The sequence below is a fragment of the Pogoniulus pusillus genome, chromosome 25, assembly GCF_015220805.1.
Source record: "Pogoniulus pusillus isolate bPogPus1 chromosome 25, bPogPus1.pri, whole genome shotgun sequence".
NCBI classification, from domain to species: domain Eukaryota; kingdom Metazoa; phylum Chordata; class Aves; order Piciformes; family Lybiidae; genus Pogoniulus; species Pogoniulus pusillus.
Window position 1 is genome coordinate 11,141,601 of NC_087288.1, and position 17,047 is coordinate 11,158,647.

A 17,047-nucleotide genomic window follows, 5' to 3' on the forward strand; every position below is an offset into this window, starting at 1 on the left:
GGAGTTAGGCAGCAGAAGGCTTAGTTACACAGAAGCAGCCCAGGGAGAAACACAGACTCAGACAGAGACAAACACACACTGTCTTATCTGTGTTTGTGTTCTTGTTTTTATACATCTCAGCAAGCCTGTGAGTGCAGCAGACATCAGCATTGTTTCCTTCTCAGTCTACAATCTAATTTCTCTCACTAAAATATTCCAGTTAACCTCAAACTAGCACGGTCCTCTTAATTAGAATTAGAGTCACCCCACTTAGCTTTGCTAGCAGAGTATTTATTTTTTCTAGATTTCTATTGAAAGGTTATTTTTTCAGTCCAGATCTAAGCCTATATTTTAACTAGATATTCTTACAGAGAAGGAAGGTTTAGACTGGACATAAGGAAACATTTTTTTCCCAGTAAGAGTGGTCAGGCACCGGAACGAGCTGCCCAGAGAGGTGGTGGAGTCACCAACCCTGGATGTGTTTAAAAGTCATTTGGATGTGGTTTAAGGGTGAAGTTGCAGAGTAGGGTAAAAGGTTGGACTTGGTGATCCTGAAGGTCCTTTCCAACCTGAAAGTTTCTGTAATTCTGTAATTTTCCCTGAAAACTGTTTCCAAGGTGAATTCAGCTTGCTGTTTAGCCTGACTGTTAGTGCCAGATTCACTTGTTTTTTTCTCCTTCCTTGTTTTTCTCTGCTCCATCTCCATTTCTTTGGTCTGTAGAAAGCTGTGCCCCAGACTTCTGGAAAAATTAACCTAAGATAGAATAGAATCAACCAGGTTGGAAGAGACCTCCAAGATTATGCAGTCCAACCTGTCCCCCAGCCCTATCCAGTCAACCAGACCATGGCACTAAGTGCCCCATCCAGTCTTGAACACCTCCAGGAATGCCATGTTGCTCATTTTGGGCTCTCCTGTCCACTTCTTCATGTGGATGCAACCTTTTACTTTTTGCACCCACATTGTAGTAGACAAGATTTAGGTGCTATATTGGTCTGCATGGGAGCAGGTACAAGCAAGAGCCTTTCTGCTTGCCAATCCTTGGTACTAACTATAAACATCACTAAGAGAAGCATACAGTCTGTGAGAATGTGCTAGTAGCTGCAGAAAGTGTAGTTATTTAAAAGACTGAGATGAAAAGCTAGACATGTTCTGTTCTAACTCAGACCAGAACAGTAGACCAAATTTAAATGTATTTTAATAGCACAGTATCTATTTTTAAGCTGGTGAGGAGATTTGTAACAGGCTCTGGTTTAAGAAAACGGTAGCCTAGTAAAGATTATTAAGGACTCCTAGGGCCAGGCTGGGGAATGAAGTGAGGGTAGAATAAGCCAAATGACGTTGAGTTACCTGCTGGTAATGGGGACATTGATCAGAGAAAAGTGCTTGTGTATGCCTGACTCACTTTAATCCTGATCTAGGGTGGGGTGTCCCTGCCCATGGCAGGGAGGTTTGGAACTAGGTAATCGTTGTGGTCCTTTCCAACCACAACTGATTTTCTGATTCTTAATCCCCCTTTCTGGCATCCAATTTAGAGTACTCTCAGAATAGAGTACAATGCTAGCTAGACTGTCAGAAGTATACAGATTTTGAAGGAGAGAAGGTAGCCTGCAGAGAAAGACAACATGAGTGTCACAATGGAAGAAATTCTTATATGCTACTAATGAGTTTTCCACTACCACCTGGTGTCACAGAATCATAGAATGGTTTAGGTTGGAAGGGACCTCAAAGCTCAGCCAGTTCTACCTTCCCACTAGAACAGGTCATTCAAGGCCTCATCCAGCCTGGCCTTCAACGCCTCCAGGGAGGTTGTGGAGCATAAAATCACAGAATGTGATCCGTGATCTTCTATCACATTCTGTGATTCTGTGCTCCATAACCTCCCTGGGCAACCTGTGCCAGTGTCTCATCATCCTCACTGCAGAGAACCCTTTCCTAACATCTACTTTGGATCATCCCTCTGCCAGTTTAAACCCATTACCTCTTGTCCTGTCATTACAAGACCTTGTCAATAGTCCCTCCCCAGCCTTCCTGTAGCACCCTTCAGATACTGGAAAGCCACTACGAGGTCTTCTCAAAGCCTTCTCTTCTCCAGGCTGCAGAGCCCCAACTCTTGTAGCCTGTCCTCATAGAGCTGCTGCAGCCCTCTGAGCATCTTTGTAGCCCTCCTCTGGACTGGATCTAACAGTTCCATGTCCTTCTTGTGCTGGGGGCTCCAGAACTGCACAGAGCACTCCAGCATAACAGCAAAGCTTTTGATCCGATGCATCTGGACCATTGTCACTTCTAGTCAGCGCATGCAGACATAATTCACCATGTGGTACAGCAGGCAGAAAAGCTTTCAGTCAGGAAGTTAAGAAATATACTACAGTCTGGCTTAAATTTCTCTAGAGCTGAAAAGCAAAAAAGGTATTAGAATAAAAATGAAGTAGTCTGTCTTCTTGTTTATGGTACTGGACAATAAATCAGTGTGTGTCCATTCAAACTTAAAAATAAAAGGCTTTAATTAAAAAGGTGTTATCAAGTTTATAGCAAATTCTGCCTAATTTGCATTGTTCTTAATCAAAACAATCTCTTGAGTCAAATTCTCAATATTGTTCACTGTCTCAAGGCAAGTGCAAACTGGAATATGTTACCAGGATATCATTGTCTTGCTAAATATGCAGCTGCACAGTTAATAAATGCATGGTAAATGTATTACTATTCAGAAGCTTAATTATAGCTGCGAAAAGGAGGTTTTGAGCTCCTGATTTTCAGATAGGGCAGCAGTTCAGTGACACTAAATTAGTTTTTAATGTCTGCTTTAAGTCATGAGGAATTAGAACTTGGTTTTTTGTTAGCAAGGTTAAAAGCAATGTAACTAATCATGGGAAAGCAACCAATATTGTTGGAAACTTCTGCTTTTAAGAAGCTGGTCAAGGCTGATGTCTGCCATACAGCTTATCAGGTCAGGGGTGAGTTGTGTAGTGCAACTGGAAAAAAAAGTCGTGCCACTACTGACACTTGCAAATTAATAAGGAAAGATATTCTAGTGGGGGAATAAAGATGTGGCAACTATAGAAGCAGTAGACAGCACATCACTAAATCTTCTGTCCAGTTTGATCTATTGGTAAATTACTTTGGCAATGTGTTCCACAGAAATTAGGACAACATTTAGCACAGGTGATGCTTGCAGAGGGAAAAAAATCCTGCTTCCATGTTTATCTTTCCATACTATGTTAGTGAGTGTGGTGAGTGCTCTTCAGAGATGTTTGGCTCATTGATCAGATGTGTTTTGAAATACAGTGGGAACGGCATGGCACCAGTTACCTTAGGTCATAGACTGATACAAAGTGTACAGAAGCACAATACCTCTTCTTCTCTTTCCACCTTAAAACCTGCACATTCCCAACTATCTTAACCCAAAGTAATTTAGGGACAAGTGCATTGAGAACAAACTGCATACTTAATACAGGTTAGCTTCAGCAAGCGTAGAGGTTCGTCAGGAAGACTTTAAGAAGTAGTATTGGAAAGGTAGATTTCACAGGGAGCAGAATTTCATGGAATCATAGGATGTCAGGGGCTGGAAGAGACCTCCAAGATCATAGAATCAACCAGGTTGGAGGAGACCTCCAAAATCATCCAGTCCAACCTAGCACCGAGCCCTAGCCAATCAACCAGACCATGGCACTAAGTGCCCCATCCAGGCTTTGCTTCAATGCCTCCAGGGACGGTGACTCCACCACCTCCCTGGGCAGCCCATTCCAATGCCAAACACTCTCTCTGCCAACAACTTCCTCCTAACATGCAGCCTAGACCTGCCCTAGCACAACTTGACACTGTGTCCCCTTCTTTTGCTGCTGGTTGCCTGACAGAAGAGATCAACCCCACCTGGCTACAGCCTCCCTTCAGGTAGTTGCAGACAGCAGTAAGGTCACTCCTGTGCCTCCTGTTCTGCACCCCCAGCTCCCTCAACCCCTCCTCACAGGGCTGTGTCCAGGACCCTCACCAGCTTTGTTGCCCTTCTCTGGACACATTCCAGCACCTCAACATCTTTCTTAAATGGAGGAGCCCAGAACTGGACACAGGACTCCAGGTGTGGCCTGACCAGTGCTGAGGACAGGGGCAGAATAAGCTCCCTTGTCCTGCTAGCCACACTGTTCCTGATCCAGGCCAGGATGCCATTGCTCACTGCTGCCTCATGTTCAGCTACTATCTACCATAGACCCAGGTTCCTTTCTGCCTAGCTGCTGTCCAGCCACTCTATCCCAGCCTGTAGTGCTGCTTGGGGTTGTTGTGGCCAAACCCCCATGCCTCCAAGGGAGGCCTCCTTTCCAGAGCAGGGTCACCTAAAGCAGATCACACTGGAATGCATCCAGATGGTTTTTGGATATCTCCAGAGAGGGAGACTCCACAACTCCCCTAGGCAGTCTGTTCAAGTGCTCACCCTCACAGTGAAAAAAGTCTTCCTCAGTTTCACATGGAACCTTCTCTGCCTCAGCTTCCACCCATTGCCCCTTGTCCTGTCACTGGGCATCACTGAGCAGAGCCTGGCTCTATTCTCCTGGCACTCACCCCTTGCATATATATAGACATTAATGAGGTTACCCCTTAGTCTTCTCCTCTCCAAGCTAGAAAGCCCCAGCTTCCTCAGGCTCTCTCATAAGGAAAATGTTCAACTTCCTTAATCATTCCATGCAGGGAAAAGAAATGAAGTTGAAGAGATGCTGCCAGGTAAAAATAAGAGAATGCAGTGATGGAGAAAGATCTGGCAATTTTCAGCTGCCATGCTGTAAGTGTACATTCCACCTTGTAATTGACACTCTGATTCTTGACCAGACTCTGGTGTCTGGCTTAAGTCAACCCCTCATTTTCTTGCACGTGAATGGTTGGACTAGGAGGGCTGTATTTTGCATGTACAGACTCACATAAATGCTTCTATATGTTAGGTTTATCTCATGGGTGTGTTGGTGACATCCAGAAATGGCATCTAGGCTATGATTTGAAAGAAATTGTCTGCAATTTGGTCTGGAGTCTGCCTCATTACTGCAAAAATGGTGCCTGCCTTATATGAGAAAAGTTGTCTCTGTGCAGGCTCTAAGTGGATTGCTCCAAATTATGGATTAGAATTTTGCTGTAGGCCAATCACATTCTTAGCTATAAACATGCCACAGAAAATGAATCTGCAAATGAAAATATAATCTCATCTCCATCTGTTTCTTCCTTATCCTGATCATTTTTGTGTGCCTTTGCTGCTGTTCTTTAAACTTAAAAGACAAGTCTAGTACTGATGCTATGTTTGAGTGCAAGCACAAGAGATCACTGTGACCACATGCAATAATTTTGGAATAATGAATAGCAAGCAAAAAATTACCAACTCTTATTTCTGGTTTAAACACTTGATAACATTTACATCTAATTGCATATTCTTAACTTGTGGTGAGGACTGAAATGGATTTTTAAACAAGGAAAATGGATTTGCTGGCCTATAGGGGGGGAAAAAATGCAATCCATTTTCACCTGTGTTTCTCATAGTCTCAGCACAGTTTATCATGTGCTTCCCTTCTTTGGGCTTCGAGTTTTTGAACTGGAATAAATCCTTTTGGGGCTTATTAAATGTATCAAGATGAGTAAGCTGCTGAAAGGCTTTATGTCATAAGATATCATTAAGGGGATTTAAGTAAGATCAGAAATGGTGTTTCCATCAGTGCTTGATTTGAGAATCTTGCCTCCTTAAATTTCCAAAGAGTGAACACAAGTCTGGCACAAGTTAACAGAAACATAATTCCAGCTGTAACTGTGCTACAGCCATGTGTAGTCAGGATGCTATCCCTGCCTCTGGGTTCAAAAGAAGTTTAGGGGCTTGTACTCTGGCAAACTCATGTGAAAGGCTTTTGCATCCTGTTTGAGCATTGTAGTGCTCTCTTGCTATAGGGTTTCTTGCTAAGTTGAGTGATGGCTCAAAATTTGAGATAAAAGGAAAATCTGCTGAGGTCCTCCTCCTTGTGAGTTCTCTGATGACATGGTAAGAGTAACAGCAAATGGCCATCCTGTCATCTGGAAATAATTGCTTGGGAAAAGGAAGGGTGATAAATAATAGGCCATAATCTCCACCCCGTGGCAGGTATCCTCAGAAATCAGTTAAGTTGCAAATCCTTGAAAACCTTCCTTGTCTAATGCATTCTCTTTCTGTGGCCTTGATAAATGTGTGCAGATGCCTGTTGTAAGCAAACAGCTTTGCAGTGGGCTTTGGTCTGGCAGCCTGCAGTTCACAGAGCAATAGGAGGCAAATGGTACTGCCAAGTCAGCGAGAGCAGTGTTTTGGGGAGTGTTGCTGGAAGGAGAGGCAAGTTAGTGTATATGGTTTAGTTAATTAGAAGGGTTAGGTGATAGCTTGGACTCAGTCTGAGAGATCTTCTCCAACCTGGTTAATTCTGTGATTCTCTGTGTGAGAAGCAGGCAGTGTAAAGGAGCTCCAGATTTCCACGTGTGATGGTTTGGGAGTTACTCACACACACAATGAAATTACCCAGACTAGACTCTGGAAGTTAACTTCAGGCTGGGAGTTAAGGAATGAAGCTTTATATTCACAGCTTGGCACAAGATACAAGCAGATATTTACAATATTTACAGCTAGAGACAGAAATAGCCAAGTTAAAGGTAATACAGAAACACAGCAGCCCTCCCAGAAACCAGAGTCCCCAGGAGGGGTTCCCACCACCCTTCCACCTTCTTTCCACCCCTCTACCTTATCCCAGAGTTTGCCTTATGTGCAAGGTGAGTTTGGAGGATCAGCAAGGGGGTTAGAAGCAGCCCACCTTGCTGTGGAAGGAGGTGCAATGACAACAGCAGCTGCTTCCCAAAGCTGTGAAAGGATTGTGGTGGTGGTAAGGTGTGGGAGACTTCATTAAAAAAATTGTTTATTGATTTTGATGCACAGGAGTCTTGCCACCAGCCACGGTTTTGGTAATAACTGGTTCTTTGCATGGTCGTAAAAACCATTACATTACATAGACCTCCAAGCTCATCCAGTGCAACCTAGCACCCAGCCCTAGCCAACCAATCAGAATATGGCACTAAGTGCCCCATCCAGGCTTTGCTTGAACACCTCCAGGGACAGTGACTTCACCACCTCCCTGTGCAGCCCATTCCAATGCCAGTCTCTCTCTCTGGCAACAACTTCCTCCTAACATCCAGCCTAGAACTCCCCTGGCACAACTTGAGACTGTGTCCCCTTTTTCTGTTGCTGGTTGCCTGGCAGAAGAGACCAACCCCACCTGGCTACAACCTCCCTTCAGATAGTTGTAGACAGCAATGAGGTCTGCTGCCAGTCTACAAAGATGCTCAGAGGGCTGCAGCAGCTCTGCTATGAGGACAGGCTGCAGCCTGGAGAAGAGAAGGCTTTGAGGAGACCTTGTAGTGGCCTTCCAGTATCTGAAGGGTGCTACAGAAAGGCTGGGGAGAGACTATTGACAAGGTCTTGTAATGACAGGACAAGGGGAAATGGGTTTAAACTGGCAGAGAGGAGATTGAAACTAGATGTTAGGAAAGGGTTCTTTGCAGTGAGGATGGTGAGACACTGGCACAGGCTGCCCAGGGAGGTTGTGGCTGCTTCCTCCCTGGAGGTGTTCAAGGCCAGGCTGGATGAAGCCCTCCTGTAGGCACCCTTCAGATACTGAATGGAGTTGTGCAGATCCTTTAAATGTCATTCCAGCTTGCTAATATCCAAATACTTGAGCTACTCACCCTGAAGTTGGGTATTTAATTGCAGAATTAGTGTGATTTTTCAGCAGTGGGATCACTTGTTTTTCTGTTGAAAGAACACTTTTCCTGATTTGATTTTTGTTTTGATTAACTGCTGTAGTGCTTAAAGCTGAGCATTGATCTGTAACACATTATTTTAGCCAACATGTCATCTGGATGTTTGAAAGATGCTTTAGTCCTGAACTGGTTAGTCATTCTCTCACCGAGACAAAAGATTTAACTGCTTTTGACGTCAGACAAATTAGTGCATGCTACAGTTCTTAGCTACTGCACAGCTCAGGTTGATGGTTATATTAAAGCTTTTAAAGGCTCCTTAAATCTTTTCAGCAGATTAAAAGAAATAATCTATTCTTTACCTTTTTGGAGTGTGAAAACATGCAATAAAGAAGCACTCTAATCCTTTTTGGGTCTCAGTTGCATAACTCAAAATTTATTTGCTTCTTGACTGCTTTGTTACTCTAATATAAAAATGCTGGACCTCTTTAACAAGCAAGCTAAGCATATCTCCTGCTGATCACCTGTGAAGCCCATTCTCCATGGCCAGGAGAGCCAGTGGCATTCCGGCCTGGATCAGGAACAGTGTGGCCAGTAGGACAAGGGAGGTTATTCTGCCCCTGTACTCAGCACTGGTCAGGCCACACCTGAAATACTGTGTGCAGTTCTGGGCTCCTCAGTTCAAGAGATGTTGAGGTGCTGGAACATGTCCAGAGAAGAGCAACAAAGCTGGTGAGGGGCCTGGAGCACAGCCCTGTGAGGAGAGGCTGAGGGAGCTGGGGGTGTGCAGCCTGCAGAAGAGGAGGCTCAGGGCAGACCTCATTGCTGTCTACAACTATCTGAAGGGAGGTTGTAGCCAGGTGGGGTTGGTCTCTTCTCCCAGGCAACCAGCAACAGAAGAAGGGGACGCAGTCTCAAGCTGTGCCAGGAGAGGTCTAGGCTGGATGTTGGGAGGAAGTTGTTGTCAGAGAGAGTGATTGGCATTGGAATGGTCTGCCCAGGGAGGTGGTGGAGTCTCTGTCCCTGGAGGTGTTCATGGCACTAAGTGCCCCATCCAGGCTTTGCTTGGTCTAGTTGATTGGCTAGGGCTGGGTGCTAGGTTGGACTGGATGAGTTTGGAGGTCTCTTCCAACCTGGTTAATTCTATGATTGTACATGCAAGTCCTGCTTATTACTGTAGCAAGAAACTCCTTGTTAAAGACATGATATAAAAATATTTCACAGTCTTCATATTTGCGCTTTCAAAAGAATTCATTTTCCTTTCTTGATCTTAGCTGCATTTTTATGTTGAGATGAAAAAAAGCTGCTCCTACTAGTCTCCTGCATTGCAGATGGTTAAAACAAAATCAGTTTGCAAACAAAACCCAGCCTGTTGAAGCTAGAGATCTAGGCTTACACAGGCTCTTAAGATCTTGATACTTTTAAAATAATTTAAAGCAGAAATTTTCTTACTGGGTTAAGCTTTCCTTCATTGTGTTGCATGTATGATGATTTGTGTTCCCTGTCCCCCACTCTTATGAAGTCACCCAGACTAGACTCAGCCAGCTGGGAGTTAAGGAATGAAGCTTTATATTCACAGCTTAGCACAATAAACAAGCAGATATTTACAATATTTACAGCTAGAGACAGAAATAGACAAGTTAAAGGTAATGCAGAAACACAACACCTCTCCCAGAAACCAGAGTCCCCAAGAGGGGCTCCCAGCCACTGTTCCACCTTCTTTCCACCCCTCTACCTTATCCCAGAGTATGCCTTACATGCAAGGTGGGTTTGGAGGATCGGTAAAGGGGGTTAGAAACAGAAGGATTAGTTACACAGAAGCAGCCCAGGGAGAAACAGAGACTCCAAGAGACACACACACTGTCTTATCTATGTGTTGTGTTCTTGTTTTTATCCATCTCAGCAAGCCTGTGAGTGCAGCAGACATCCCCATTGTTTCCTTTTCACTGCCTATAATCTGTTTTTTCTCATTAAAATATTCCAATTAGCCTCAAACTAAGACAGCATGATAAGGACAGAGATGTTTTGGTTCTGCATAGGAAGTGATAGTATTTGTTATACTGTATCTTGAAGGAATGCCAGGAGTGCCATTGTTACTGATTCCAGTACCATGTCAGTGGGCAGGCTGTAAAATCTCTGTGGGTGGAATTCACCAAGTGTCTGAAAAGCTGTAGTGAGAATTCCAAGTGCAGAGAGTCCCCAGAAAATGTAGCTTTCAGGATGCCACATCCAAAGCTTAATTCCATAGTTTGGGTTGCTGAATTAGATGCTCTCTGTAATCTATCTTAGAATTGACCAGGTTGGAAGAGACCTCCACGATCACCCAGCCCAACCTGTCACCCAGCCCTAGCCAATCAACCAGACCATGGCACTAAGTGCCCCAGCCAGGCTTTGCTTGAACATCTCCAGGCACGGTGACTCCACCATCTCCCTGGGCAGCCCATTCCAATGCCAATCACTCTCTCTGCCAACAACTTCCTCCTGACATCTAGCCTAGACCTCCCCCAGCACAACTTGACACTGTTGTTTCTGCCAGGCAACCCTTGTTCTGTTGCTGGTTGCCTGGCAGAAGAGACCAACCTCACCAGGCTACAGCCTCCCTTCAGGGAGTTGTAGACAGCAATGAGCTCTGCCCTGAGCCTCCCCTTCTGCAGGCTGCACACCCCCAGCTCCCTCAGCCTCTCCTCACAGGGCTGTGCTCCAGGCCCCTCACCAGCTTTGTTGCTCTTCTCTGGACATGTTCCAGCACCTCAACATCTCTCTTGAATTGAGGAGCCCTGCACTGGACACAGTACTCAAGGTGTGGCCTGGCCAGTGCTGAGTCCAGGGGCAGAATAACCTCCCTTGTCCTGATGGCCACACTGTTCCTGAGCCAGGCCAGGATGCCATTGGGTCTCCTGGGCTTGCTGCTGCCTCATGTTCAGCTACTATCTACTGTACCCCGAGGTCCCTTTCTGCCTGGCTGCTTTCCAGCCACTCTGTCCCCAGCCTGTAGTGCTGCTTGGGGTTGTTGTGGCCAAAGTGTAGAACCCTGCACTTAACCTTGTTAAATCTCATCCCATTAATCTCATCCCGTATTATTTTAAAAGCCCAATAAGACTAAGCAGCTCAGGCTTTCAAAGTTGCTATTTTCAATTTACTATTTTTATTTCTATTTTAAAATATTTCCTGGGGCAATTTAATTAGTAGCAGCTTTGCTATGAGGACAGGCTACGAGAGTTGTGGCTCTGCAGCCTGCAGAAGAGAAGGCTTCAAGGAAACCTTGTAGTGGCCTTCCAGTATGTGAAGAGAGCTACTGGAAGGCTGGGGAGGGACTATTGACAAGGTCTTGTAATGACAGGACAAGGAGTAATGGGTTTAAACTGGCAGAGGGGAGATCCAAACTAGATGTTAGGAAAGGGTTCTTTTGCAGTGAGGGTGGTGAGACACTGGCGCAGGTTGCCCAGGGTGGCTGTGGCTGCTTCCTCCCTGGAGGTGTTGAAGGCCAGGTTGGATGAGGCCTTGAGCGACCTGTTCTAGTGGGAGGTGTCCCTGCCCATGGCAGGGGGTTGGACCTGGATGATCTTTGAGGTCCCTTCCAACCTAAACCATTCTATGATTCTGTGGTTCTGTGAAAAGTCCTGAGAGTTCTTTTCCTCACCAGATTCGGGTGGAACACACTTGCAAGGCCCATTTCATGCTCTGTTCAGTGTACCTGAAGGAGGCACCTGTCAGGTTCTTTAATTACTCCTATCACTGGGAGAATTCACAGCAATCACATTTTAGTGCAGAGCAGAGAAGTCCAAAGAGGATTCCTCAGTAATTTTGCACACAGGCGCTACCTGCATGTGACAGGCAGCAGGCAGAGTCACTGGTTGTCAGAATGCTTCTGCTATTTCCAGTAACAGAACATACATAATTCATGCTTTGTGTGGGTTATACTCTGAATGCTACTACCTTATTGAAGACATACTCAAGACAAGAAATTTGTAGTCTTTTGAACATGCATCTAAACCATTCTGCATGATCATCTTAAATTTCGTATGTCGTTGCCCAAAGAAATTTGTGTGTTACTCTTTTGCTTCTGTGGTTTTAATTTCTGGTCATTTTACATTTCTCTTTGGTATTATTGATTGCTTAGGACTAGTGTTTGTACAACAGAGAGTAGTATTTCCTTTAATAATTGAAAGTGGTGAACCTTTTTTTCTTGCAGGAGTTTTGACGTTGGGCTACATCGCTTTCTGGTCAGGTAAGTTAATACTTTGGAATTGCAGCTCCATGCTAAAAAGCCTCTCTGTTGCTATAAGTAGAGGTGACCACATGAACTCACTCCTGTTTCTTTCATGTTTTATATTTATATGTTACTTTGCGAAGCTTGGCAACTGTTTGGCTTGATTATATCCCAGTGTTGCTGTCGAAGGAACCTCTGCAGGTATCCTTCAGGAAATGTCAGTGACTGCGTTCCTGAGGAAGTCTGAATTGTACTTGGGATGAGATTGAACAAGGCCAAGTGCAGGGTTCTACACTTTGGCCACAACAACCCCAAGCAGCACTACAGGCTGGGGACAGAGTGTCTGTGGAGCAGCCAGGCAGAGAGGGACCTGGGGCTACTGGTAGGTAGTAGCTGAACATGAGGCAGCAGTGTGCCCAGATGGGCAGGAGAGCCAATGGCATCCTGGGCTGGCTCAGGAACAGTGTGGCCAGCAGGACAAGGGAGGTTATTCTGCCCCTGTACTCAGCACTGGTTAGGCCACATCTGGAGTGCTGTGTCCAGTTCAGGGCTCCTCAATTCAAGAGAGATATTGAGGTACTGGAACATGTTCAGAGAAGAGCAACAAAGCTGTTGAGGGGCCTGGAGCACAGCCCTGTGAGGAGAGGCTGAGGGAGCTGGGGGTGTGCAGCCTGCAGAAAAGGAGGCTCAGGGCAGACCTGATTGCTTTCTACAACTACCTGAAGGGAGGTTGTAGCCAGGTGGGGTTGGTCTCTTCTCCCAGGCAACCAGCAACAGAACAAGGGGACACAGTGTCAAGTTGTGCTGGGGGAGGTCCAGGCTGGATGTTAGGAGGAAGTTGTTGGCAGAGAGAGTGATTGGCATTGGAATGGGCTGCCCAGGGAGGTGGTGGAGTCACCGTGCCTGGAGATGTTCAAGCAAAGCCTGGCTGGGGCACTTAGTGCCATGGTCTGGTTAATTGGCTATGGCTGGGTGCTAGGTTGGACTGGATGAGCTTGGAGGTCTCTTCCAACCTGGTTGATCCAGGCCAGGATGCCATTGGCTCTCCTGCCCACCTAGACATTTTGAGTGATTTCATGACGGAAACTGGATTTTGATACTACCCATTAAAATGTAGTACCATACTTGGAAGGTTATTTGTCCACTGTTTTCATACAGTGATATAAAAGAAAGTACTTGTTGCTACTTTTAGGATCAGCAAAATGTATTGGTCTAGGTTAAATCATACAAGAACTATACAAATGTAGTAACTTCTTTTTTACTTCATTCTGACTACAGGGAAAACAATCCTGTTTCCCCTAAGTCCAGGCATTCTCAGAGTGGAGTGATAGATGTCTTTTCAGAGTTCAGAATGCATGAAAAGCAGCCTTTGGGATATCATTTTAGAGAGGAAGGAGCAAGAGAGAGGCTGCCTGGTGCTGTTTACTCACTGAAGCTATTTATCAAGACATTTCATCCAGTGCTGAGAACTGGGCATTGGATGAAATAAAATTGTGAACATACGAGAATATTTACTGTCTTAATGCCAAACAGTATTTCCTTTGGGGCAGCACTGATGATAGCAAGTGGAGAAGAATGACAGTTCCTGGAGGTGTGATCCTTTTGAAAAATCTCCACACTTCCAGCACTGCTGTGCCCTTGGCAAAGTGTGAACCATACTAATTTCAGTACAGGCTTTGAAAAGTGCTGCAGGACCGCGTGCCCCTAACGTCGCCTGAAAAATGCCCGTCTGCTGGCAGTGCTCACAGCTCACCCCATGGCTTTCAATTACTTGAGCTTGTTCAGAGCTGCTGGTTGTTCAGATTTAGCTCATTACCTGCTGAATATTTTCTCCAAGTACAAAACCTGAAAGTCACCTGCTTTTCTAGTTTTCTCAGGTGAAGCTAAGCGTAGCTTCGCTCCACAAGCAAAATGCACTGTGTGCTGCCACCTCTATTGATTTTCAGTTAGAGTGGTGGTTTGGCCCTGGATGGGGGCCAAATGCCCCACAAAGCCACTCTATCACTCCCCTTCTTAAATGGATGGCGGTGGGGGGAATATAACAAAAGCTAGTGATAAGATAGGAGCAATTTAATAATGACAATAAGCAGAGCCATAGACCACATGGAAAGCAAAAGTAGGGAGAGAGATGTTAGATAGTAGGGTGAACATGAGCCAGCAGTGTGCCCAGGTGGCCAGGAGAGCCAGGGGCGTCCTGGCCTGGATCAGGAACAGTGTGGCCAGTAGGACAAGGGAGGTTGTTCTGCCCTTGTAGTTGGCACTGGTTAAGGCCACACCTTGAGTACTGTGTCCAGTTCTGGGCCTCTCAATTAAAGAACGTGTCTAGAGAAGGGTACCAAGGCTGGTGAGAGGGCTGGAGCACAGCCCTGTGAGGAGCAGCTGAAGGAGCTGGGGGTGTGCAGCCTGAAGAAGAGGAGGCTCAGAGGTGACCTCGTTGCTGTCTACAACTACCTGAAAGGAGGTTGTAGCCAGGTGAGAGCTGGTCTCTTCTCGCAGGCACCCAGTGACAGAACAAGGGGACACAGTCTCACAGTGCACCAGGGCAGGTTTAGGCTGAATGTTAGGAAAAAGTTCTACGCAGAGTGATTGACACTGGAATGGGCTGCCCAGGGAGGTGGTGGAGTCACCATCCTTGGAGGTGTTTAGAAGGAGGCTGGATGAGGCACTTAGTGCTATGGTTTAGTTAATTAGAAGGGTTAGGTGATAGGTTTGACTTGATGATCCTAGAGGTCTTCTCCTATCTGGTTAATTCTGTGATTATCTTCTGTGACTCAGGAGAGTGGCTGGAGCCCTTGCCAGTGAAGACTGAGGTAAGGAAGTCATAGAATCAGTCAACCAGATTGGAAGAGACCTCCAAGATCATCCAGAGCCTCCCACAGCAACTGACTTTAGGGGCAGTAAGATTGGGCTTTGTAATTGAATCATAGAATTACATGGGATGCCATTGGCTCTCCTGGCCACCTGGGCACACTGCTGCATCATCTTCAGCTACTATATACCAGTACTCTCAGGTCTCCTTCTGCCTGGCTGCTCTCCTGACACTCTGTCCCCAGCCTGTAGTGCTGCTTGCGGTTGTTGTGGCCAAAGTGTAGAACTCTGCACTTGGCCTTGTTCTGTCTCATCCCATTGGCCTCTGCCCACCCATCCAGCCTGGCAAGGTCCCTCTGCAGAGCTCTCCTACCCTCCAACAGCTCCACACCTGCTCCTAGCTTGGTATCATCTGCAAACTTACCGATGCTGGACTCAATCCCCTGGCCCTGATCATCCTGCACACTATGCTGTTTCCTATTATTTCTGCAGTTGCCTTTTGCCCTCAGAACATCTGTGCTCTTTCCAGGCTGTGCATTCAGTCAGCAAGTAACCTCAGTTTTTTGCTATCAAATTTGGCCACCCTCATCTTCTTTCAAAACCCTTTGGAAAAACATCACCCTACAAGGGTGATTTCTTCATTGTGTGAATTTCATTGATATATTCCAAAGAAGGTAATCCTGACCAATTTTGTTTCTCTGTACTGCTTTGCCTAGGAATTTTGGATGACTGAATGGAGCAGATGCATTTTGACTTTTCTGTGTAGCCTGTGTGTCTGTGAGACAGTCCCTGAATAAGCAGTACTGTCATCTTTAGTGTTACTTGTAGTGTGTCTGACAATTCTATGCCTCTTTCTCATTTTTCTCCTTAGATTGTTGCTAGCACAAAGGTGCTGTATTGATTAAGCAGCAGCATATCTGGAGGTAGGAGAACAATTTCTATGTCTCTGGAAGTATCAAAGTAACTGCAGGGTAAAAACTGCCAGAGAGGCCAGCGATGCAATGCATCATTCCACTTAAATCACAGAACCAGTCAGGGTTAGAAGGGACCACAAGGATCGTCTAGTGTGAACCCCCCCTGCCATGGGCAGGGACACCCTAGTCTAGACCATGTTGGCCACAGCCTCATCCAGCCTGGCCGTAAACACCTTAAGGGATGGTGCCTCAACCACCTCTCTGGGCAACCCATTCCAGGCTCTCACCACTCTTCATGCTGAACAACTTCCTCCTTATGTCTGGTCTGACTCTTCCCACTTCCAACTTTGCTCCATTCCCCCCAGTCCTGTTACTCCCTGAGAGCCTAAAAAGTCCCTCCTCAGCTTTTTTGTAGGCCCCTTTTAGATACTGGAAGGCCACAAGGTCACCTGGGAGCCTTCTCTTCTCCAGACTGAACAGCCCCAACTGTTTCAGTCTATCTTCATAGCAGAGGTGCTCCAGCCCTCTGATCATCCTTGTGGCCCTTTTCTGGACACACTTTAGCATGTCCACATCCCTCTTGTAATGGGGGCTCCAGAACTGGATGCAGTACTTCAGGTAGGGTCTCACCAGAGATGGAGTAGAGGGGGGGAATCAGCTTATCAATCTACTGATCCACTTTCTGGGGAAGGATCCAGAGATGCTGCTACTTAGTCAAGTGCAGGTGGGCAATTTGTATGTAGGGTACATGCATCTGCTGTAATTGTCTTATCTCTTTGGGTTCTTTCTGCCTCCAGCCTCTAGCCTTTAACCCACGTGAGGACTAGTAGGGCTTGATGTTGTAGCAAATACTCACGGGTCTTGATTCTCTTGGGTGACTCTGCTCTTCTGCAGTAGTGGAGATGAAGTCAGTGGAAGTAGCAGAAGCAGTATTTTCTGTCAAGGCTGTCCAGCTTTGAAACAAGCTTCTAAAGCACAATAACACAGAAACAGGCAGCTTCCTAGTTACAATACAAAAGCAACCTTTTTGGACAAAATCCCCACTGCAACAATTACCTCTCTAGCCAGGGAGCTATGAACAAAAGGTTCTTGCCATCTTTTTAATGCCTTATGATGATGTGCTGGAGACAGCCCCTGGAAAGACTTATTTGAAATGTTGTGGTTAAGCACATTGAAGCCCAAAGTCTTTTTGCTAACAAAAGCAATTGTTGGTAATCACTAGATGTGATTGAATGGCATTGTGTTTCATTTGGAAGTAATTTTGAGGAGAAAGAGTTCATTTTACTACTGTGAAGAGGTGATGGTGTTAGTTTAGTTATGATTCCATGTTTAAATTTCCTTAGAGTTTTCTCCAAAATCATTTTAAAGTTGTAAAATACAGAAGAGAAGCAATTAAAATAT

General features: G+C 45.6%; 1 protein-coding gene across 12 annotated transcripts in view; it reads left to right on the plus strand.

Moving 5' to 3' along the window:
• Positions 1–17,047, plus strand: part of HHAT (hedgehog acyltransferase) — a 215,459-nt gene that overhangs the window by 62,609 nt on the left and 135,803 nt on the right. For all 12 annotated transcript variants that reach the window (XR_010307048.1, XM_064164441.1, XM_064164433.1 and 9 more), the window contains exon 13: positions 11,907–11,942. Coding sequence is in view for 11 of the 12 variants with exons in the window: in XM_064164441.1 (XP_064020511.1) it covers positions 11,907–11,942 (36 nt within the window). In the remaining variant the exon portion in view is untranslated. The remainder of the gene's footprint in view (positions 1–11,906; positions 11,943–17,047) is intronic.